The sequence below is a fragment of the Prenolepis imparis genome, unplaced genomic scaffold (assembly GCF_030444845.1).
Source record: "Prenolepis imparis isolate NDT839.2.m4 unplaced genomic scaffold, iyPreImpa1.0 SCAF_15, whole genome shotgun sequence".
In the NCBI taxonomy this organism is placed as follows: Eukaryota; Metazoa; Arthropoda; class Insecta; order Hymenoptera; family Formicidae; genus Prenolepis; species Prenolepis imparis.
Genome location: NW_028141173.1, coordinates 1475832 through 1484186, shown reverse-complemented (window position 1 = coordinate 1484186; position 8355 = coordinate 1475832). Strand labels below are relative to the sequence as shown.

Here is an 8355-nt window from a genome sequence, read left to right as displayed (position 1 = left end):
AAGCAGTGGTATCAACGCAGAGTACTGGACGCTCGACGACGAGCCGAGTTCCGCCCCCGCCGCAGCAGTGGTATCAACGCAGAGTACTGATAATCGAGTCGCCGAGTGTCGCGAGAGCCGGGGAGGCTCGATAAGAGCCGCGTCCCCGGGGCCGCGCGCCGCTGCCGCAACTACCTCCTGCCCGACGACGACGACGACGACGACGATGACGCCGCAGTCTCAGCCGCCGCTGCCGCAACCGGGGTGTGGCTGCGTCGCGGCCGCTGCCGCTGCCGCCGCCGCCGCCGCCGCTGTCGACAGGGACGAGATCACCGTGTGCATCACGCCGACCACCGGCGGCCAGTTCGAGCTCACCGTGGACCGCAACGACACCGTCGAGAGTCTCAAGAAGATCATCTCCAAGAAGCTGAAGGTCGCCAAGGAGCGCATCTGCTTGCTGCACCGCGAGAGGTGAGTCTTTTCTCTCTCTTCTCTTTGCTTCTTTTTTTTTCTCTCCGCTTCGCCTTATCTCTCTCTTCGCGAGAGAGGAGAAGGATCGAAACCGGTGTAATTTCGGTTGGGCTGGACTTCCGAGAATCGTGCGAGAGAAAGAATGGCTCGTGTCTCGTTCGAGACGACTATTCGCGTCTTTGTTTTATCGCGGGGAGAAAATTAGAGTTTCTCGAGATCCCGATTCGTTGTCGAGATCCCGACAATCTTGTTTCTTCAAGAGCAGTATCTTTTTTTACTTACATTCATCTATCCGTGTTTAAAGTGGGATGGAAAGGAATGTTGAAGAAACGATATTCACACGTAACAAATGTAATTTAATGAAAAGGAATTATACGACAGATCGCAATTCATTCTATTTTACTTTGCAACAAAAATTTAAGAGATTAAAGAGCGAGATATCGAAGAAAAAATACATACAGTTATACATCTCGAGCGCATCTAAAGTTTCAATTGTATCTCTCTGTTCTCTTTCTGTTCTCAAATCGAGACAATTATATTTCGACAACAATCATATTCTTATACAGAAGGTATATATAAGAGAAATATATTTCTCTTACTATTGATTCTTATAGAGTTTCTTTTAGAATTCAGCTGAAAAGACAGACCTTGACAGATCATTGTGATATCGCTCTTCTTTTCGTTTCCCTTCCTCCCATTTTTCACGATGAAAAAACGGACAAGAAAACGGAAATGCAAAGTCTATTCTTCCCAATTACTCTTTATCAAATTCTTTGTCGAGTGCGACAATGTGCGCGCGATCGAGCAGGGAAATAAATATAATACAAATAAAAAATAGGAACGAATGAGAGAGACGAAATATATAAATTTATTTTATACGCCCGGGTGAAACATTCAGCAATGATAACTCGCGATGCTGTCGCGATTAGAGGTTCCCCCGAATCGCTCGCGTTATCTCGAAGACGACGTGGAGGAAGAGCGTCGCGGCGCGTCTCGCTCACACATACAGACATACACACGCACACACATATATATATATATATATTCTCGCGTCGCTTCTATTTTTCTCACGAGCGACGTGCGTTCGAATCGGACCTCGCCCCATGCTCCGCCGGCTCCGCAAAGAAAGAAGAGAAAGAGTGAGAGGGGAAGGGCGACGAAAGAGGGAGAGAGAGAGAGAGACTGAGCTGGGCGAGAAAGGGAAGAAGGCAGAATAGAGACGACCCGGGTAGAGAGCGAACGCGTACAGACTCGTCCGTCGTTCCGGTGCACTTTTGGACATGCGTTGGTGAGAAGAGAGAAAGAGACGGAGAAAGAAAGAAAAAGAACGGTATATATATGTATACCCAGATGTGTATCGGCTGTTTCAGAAGTAGAGGATACTTTGGAAGGAAAGCTGTGCGGAGTGGAATAAAAAATGTAAACAATGAATAGCGCGTCTATAGAGACCGAATTTGAGAAGGAAATAAACTCTATTGGTCTTTAACCTTTAGTCAGTAAATTACAATAATATTGTTTGTAGTCTTATCGTATAATGTTATCGCTCGGAATATTGCTAATGTTAAAATTGTACTTGAAATTTCAAATTTGTTTTATCATTGTCATCTTACGTATATGCTTGTATACTTTGAAATTCGAACTATGATTGCCAAATTTTCGAAATGAGACACACATACGTTTCTCGACAATTTCTTTTATTCAATAGCAATGTCATTATTCCGTCTCAAGTTTATCAACGCAAATTTTTTTCCTTGGTTCTTGTCTATTAATAACGCTTGATATGTGTTAACTAGCATTCATATATATTGAAAGGCATTTACATATATGTATATGCAATAAAAAACGTGAACTTATACTAAAATTTACATAAACTTTACGTAAACTTCAAAAAAATCAAAGAAGCATCAACAAAATCTCTAGATAATTAACTACTTTATTACATATATATATATATATATATATATATATATATATATATTCGTATTTCATTCCGTTTTTATACACTTCATACATAGAGAGAATTCTCTTAGAATTTACTCTGAAAATCATGGTAATCGTGGGACAATATGATATGGAAAGAATTTTATGAGTATTTCTCTGATTAATATTTATCATAATAAAAATAATATCTATATCATATGTACAATATCTATCACAATAAAATATAAAATATGTTTAATTAATTTTACTATGCAGTTTAGTAAAATTAATCAAACATGTTTTATATTTTATTGTGATAGATATTATTTTTATTGTGATAAATATTAATCAAAGAAATTCTCATAAAATTCTTTCTATATCATATTGTTCCACGATTATCATGAATTTTCAGGGTAAATTCTAAGAGAAAATTCTCTCAGTGTATATATATTTCATAACAATATTAATCTAAAAAAATTGGAGAGGGAATTGTAATAAAATTTCGACAGATATAAGATATCGCGATTTTGTTGTCCCCAATGAAAGAAGGAATCTTCTCTCCCGGTCTCTCCTCGCCGAGTATAATGATAACCCCCAGTATTGCTCCCCTCCGAAGTATCGACCTATCCCCCTGAAACCGCCTGTATACGTGGGGTCTCGTGGGCGTCCGTGGGGGCCGCGGATTCATCCACCTCCACCAATCCTCCCGCCGCTTCGTGTGAGCACGCGAGAGAAATATGGTGGAGTGGAAGGTTGGCATACCGCGGTGAGAGTAGTCGTGAAGAGAGGCGGGACGAGGAGGCGGAGGTGGCGTGTAGTAGTATAGTAGGTAGAGAATATCTCGGGAAATCGCGCTCCCGTAAAGTGGAACAGTGACAGCCGTCTGCGGCAGGAATGAGAGAAAGGGAGAGAGAGAGAGAGATACACGAAGGAAGGCGAGACAGAGAAAGGAATCTATTTATTATTCGGCGTAAGCTGCATCGGAAAGAAAGAGTACGACTGTAAGGAAAAATTGTAGAGAAAAAGAGGATCGCACGTTAAGAGCGCCTTCTTTAGACGCGCAAAAGTGATCGAGCAATGTAAAATAATACGATAATTAGTATAGAACGCAACAGTATATGTCTCTTATATATGTAGAAGTCGTACAGAAGAAGTATACAATCGTGCGTGCTGATAAAAAAAGTAAATACATAAAAATAATGAAGGAGCAGGTATTTCAGTCGCCATTTTCGTGATTATTCTTTAATTGCTCCACCACTTGAGCTGTACCATTAAATTTTAGTTTCAAACGATTATATATACATATGTTTGAAGAATAATCTATGTGCTCGCGTGTGTTCTGTTTAATAACGATACATTTTTTTAAATAATCATTTCAAGTAACGCTAACGGTATATAAATCAAGTCATCCAATCATGATTAAAGCAGCATTAAGAAAAAAAAAACGTGGCAATGAAGAGTAACGTAGATACAAGGAGAGAGATAGAGAGAAATGTCAAATTCGGCTATATATAATATAAATTTCTACGCATCCGTTTCTTTGATTCTTTCTTGCTTCGAGTCCTCGACTTGCTTTTTCTTCTACCTCGTCTCTTACGTGTCTCGTTCGGGCGTAATTCCTTCGTGATATCTCTCTCCTCCTTTAGCTCGTTGTTGCGATCCTCGTTTTCTTCTCTTCTCTCTTGCATTAAGGATGCGCCTTGGCCCGTCTCTTTCTCTCTTTCTCGTTTCGTGATACTTGGCCATCGCTCGATTCTTTGTGCCTGCCGGGGCAGTTTCAGGCGCAGGTAGCACTCTGGATCTTTTCCTCCTCCAAACAACACGATGCACATGTGTATGTGCGTGTCCTCGCGACGACGATGTAGGCAGCAGCTGCGCGTGTCAGTTTGGCTGCATCATGGCACAGCATGCTCGACACGTTCGCTAGCGAGAAAATACTTTTAATAAATAGATTTTGTTGAAAAAGGAAAAAAATTCGATGAAGCTTAAAAGGTATACATAAATATGTTCGTTAGAGTAGAAAGGCGACAAATATTTCACGTCCAAGAACCGACCTTGACAGAGTCGGAGCAAATTCGGTGATTTGCTGTGCTATACAGAGAGAATTTTCTCTTACAATTAGAATTTACCCTGACAATCATGGTAATCGTGGGACGATATGGTATAGGAAGATTTTTATGAGAATTTCTCTGGTTAATATTTATATCACAATAAAAATAATAATATCTATCACAATAAAACATGTTTGATTAATTTACTAAATTGCATAGTAAAATTAATCAAACATGTTTTATATTTTATCGTGATAGATATATTATTATTTTTATTGTGATAAATATTAATCACACACACAGAGAATTCTCACCGGTGTGGACCTAGCATCTCAATTGTTAGCATCTCACAAATTCTCTTCAAATTTACTTGCATCCGGCATAGTTCTAGGAGTTCTGATAAGTTTTAACAATAGTTCAATTGATTTACACATAAAATCGCGTTCTAAACAAATGAGATGCTAACTTCTCGAACGAAAAATATTTTACAATGACTAGAACTCTCGAATATCGACCAGCATCTCACTTTTATCTGTCTTAAAATGCATTTTCGGGCAGTAAAAATTTTTTTAAAAATAATACAACATTGCTAGTGCCTTGAACTCTTTAGAAAATGCTGAAATATGCTCAGTATTATACAAAAAACATTTTATATAAGCCGGAACTCCGAGATTTCGCCCAGCATCTCACCCTCTTTCTAAGTACACGACGCTAAAACAGTATTAATTTATTTAAAAATAATTCAACATTGCCAGTGCCTAGAACTCTTTAGAAAATGCTGAAGTATGTCCAGAACTATACGAGTAATATTATATATAAACCGAAACTCCGAAATTTTGTGCAGTATCTCACTTTGCGATGATAAATTTTTTTTATTATAGTTTTTTTTCCCTGAACTCTTGACAACTCATGCCCAGGATGTTGAACTCGTCGGAATATTGCTTCCTTACACTGAAAGATTCGAAATTCGATGAGATGCTGTTAAGCCATACGAGAAGTTAACATCTCATTTGTTTAGAACGCGATTTTATGTGTAGATCAATTGAACTATTGTTAAAACTTATCAGAACTCCTAGAACTATGCCGGATGCAAGTAAATTTGAAGAGAATTTGTGAGATGCTAACAATTGAGATGCTAGGTTCACACCGGTGAAATACTCATAAAATTCTTTCCATACCATATTGTCCTGCACGATTACCATGATTTTCAGGGTAAATTCTAAGAAAAAATTCTCTCAGTGTACGCGTGTAGATTCTGCGTTATTTATTATTACTCTTTAATCACAAAAGATGGAAGATCGATTAAACGTGAAAATACTTATTTTGAGATACTTGCACTTTTCTAACCAATATCGTGAAATTGATTAATTAAGCTTGCATGACAGAATATAAAGTTGATTTTTATCAGTCGAATACAGTTACATTTTTCTAACGTCTTATTTTATAATTCGTTTTTTTTTTCTTGCGTCATTATTATGCAAGATGAAGGTAAAATGAGAAGGTTAATAGACAAACGGAAATATCACAAAGGAGTAGTCCCACGAGTACATCTTCTGCGTGCTTGGACTCGCTGATATTTCCATTGATTAAATGAAGACCGCGTGCACAGTCTATAATGCAAAGTTATTTATAGATACTACACAATTCTACTCTCTTTTATAAATTGTCAGTTCTCGTTTGCTCTTGTTTGATAACGTTAAAGAATAGATAAGCGAAGATAAGCAAATGAAATACAGTCTATATAATCTTAAGACGAAAAAAATGAGCAATTTTTCTACAACCCTTAACACGAGATAATTAATTTTCAACATCAGTAATAATCTGTAAGATTACTTGTTGAATATACGTTTATTTATTTTTTGATATTATAAATTGCATAATATTTTCACCTTGCGCACTTGAAAAAAATAAAGAAAGAGGAGATTTCAGAAATACTAAACATATTCGCAGTAGAGAAATTTTTATACGCCTCGTTTTAAGGGCTAAAGCGCGTTTTTCGATACCACGGTCGAGCTGCGGTCCCCTTTCATCCTTTTTCCGGACGCATGCGTACACCGGTGCGTAATGCGGGTCGTAGACCCGCGATAAATGCAGTTTGGTCGGTCGACCTCGTCGACGACATCGTTTTCGAATCCATTCCGAATGTCGGGCTTCGCGAGACGACTTTTTTTAATAATTAACGCAACATCTGCCATATGATAAGCGCGACATTGGTAGAGCCTTTAGTTAACGCGACATTGTCAGCATTTTGTGTGACATTCAGTCAGCCCTTGCGTTGCGTCACGAATATGATGCAAGCATATAGTATCTTATTCTGATACTCGTTTTCGTTTGTCTTTTACGCCTGTTTAAAATTTTTTTTTCTTTATATAATCCGACTAATTAATTATTACATACTTTTTACGCTTCTGTTCTTAATTTCTATTTTCATAAGATTTCTTTAATGTCTAGAAGATTTCTTTTAATTGTCAGTACGCATAAAAGAATGCGGATTCAGACGAGTCAATCTCGCGCTTATCTTTCGCACGTGAAAGAGGATAAATATCTGTTTTTGTTGCGTCTTTTAGAAAATTTTATACTGGACGGTATGATTCGCGATATGGCACTTTGCGTCAGCGTCAAGTGCCATCGATGGTGCGAATGTGTCATTGTGGGATTTCTGTTAGTCATCATTTGTGTTGCGCGTAGAAGGAGTGGACTTTAAGCGTCGGTTTTGCTTTTCGTGTCGCAGAAGAACGACAGCGATACATCTTTTTTTTACGATTATTGAAATATTCGTGATCCATTTTAATTACACTTATTCTAACCGTGTTAAGCATGAATTTTTTTCCCCTTCTATGGATATTATGAAAGAGAAAGTCAACCTTTTGCTGACTGTATAAAAAACCGTATATAAATATTAATATAACTTTACAAATATGTTCGCTCGCGAGAAGAAAGACTTATTAGAATCCATTCTTTGTCGCGTCGCGCGAGAAAAGGGGAAGGGACGATCTTTGATCAAAATTTCTTGACAGGATAATCCCTATTATACATTTGAATTGGATATGCGACCAATAAGTAACATCTGACGATGCAGAAGGCGAAAAATCTTGGGATCGCGAGTCGTATTGCAATGGTGCGCGGTGACGGCGCGCGGAATGCGCCAAACTTGCCAATTTTATCGCCGACTTGTGCGAAAATCTCGTCCGAATGAACGATTGACGTGTCGGAGAAACCCGCTAACAGTTTATACTTCCCTTGTTATTTTTCGCGAGCGAAAAACATGTTTATCGGCGGTGCTCGCTTAGGACAAGTCGCCTCGCGAGGCGAGTTGAACGCGCTGAACGGCCGAGTGAATCAACGTGGACGGTAGCCAATTCGAGAAAACAGGATGATCGATCGAGCGGAATTGCGGTGAATTTAAAGAGACCGCATAGCTCGTTTAGCAGCGAGAAGAGAATTGCCACGCGAAACGAGAAGCAATCGTCAAATTATATGTGTATATCGGTAGCCGTCTATAAATTCCGAATCTTGTCTTCCGAGAAAGAACGCTTATCGTCGCTTATCGATATTAGTCGGAGATTAATAATGGATTCGCGATAACTCTCGAAATGTGTCGCGAATTCATTATACGATTTCAATTAATAAAGGATCAATATTTGAGCCGAAAAGCAAATTTCTATCAAAAGCAAATTATCGTCTAGTTTTTCTCTAAACTTTTTATTTTATGGAACCGCGTATATAGTTTAATTTATCTTTATTAAATTTTTTTCTAAGAAGAGAAGGAGAGAAAGACGGGGAGCATGTATTATTTCTTCGCATACATATTACATTGTTTATGTTATTACGAGCTGTTAATTCAGCTGATCGAGAGACGACATGCGCGCGCATTCGTGCAATAATAATAAAATTACATCTACGTGGTTTTTTCACATAAATATTGTGTTTCTTA

The 8355-nt window shown here is 38.4% G+C and overlaps 1 protein-coding gene across 2 annotated transcripts in view; it reads left to right on the top strand.

Annotated features, from left to right (window-relative positions):
* Window positions 1-97: 97 nt before the first annotated feature.
* Window positions 98-8355, top strand: part of LOC145945991 (uncharacterized) — a 30220-nt gene continuing 21962 nt past the window's right edge. For both annotated transcript variants that reach the window (XM_083055327.1, XM_083055326.1), the window contains exon 1: window positions 98-450. In XM_083055327.1, coding sequence (XP_082911453.1) covers window positions 206-450 — 245 coding nt within the window. In that variant the 5' untranslated portion in view covers window positions 98-205. The remainder of the gene's footprint in view (window positions 451-8355) is intronic.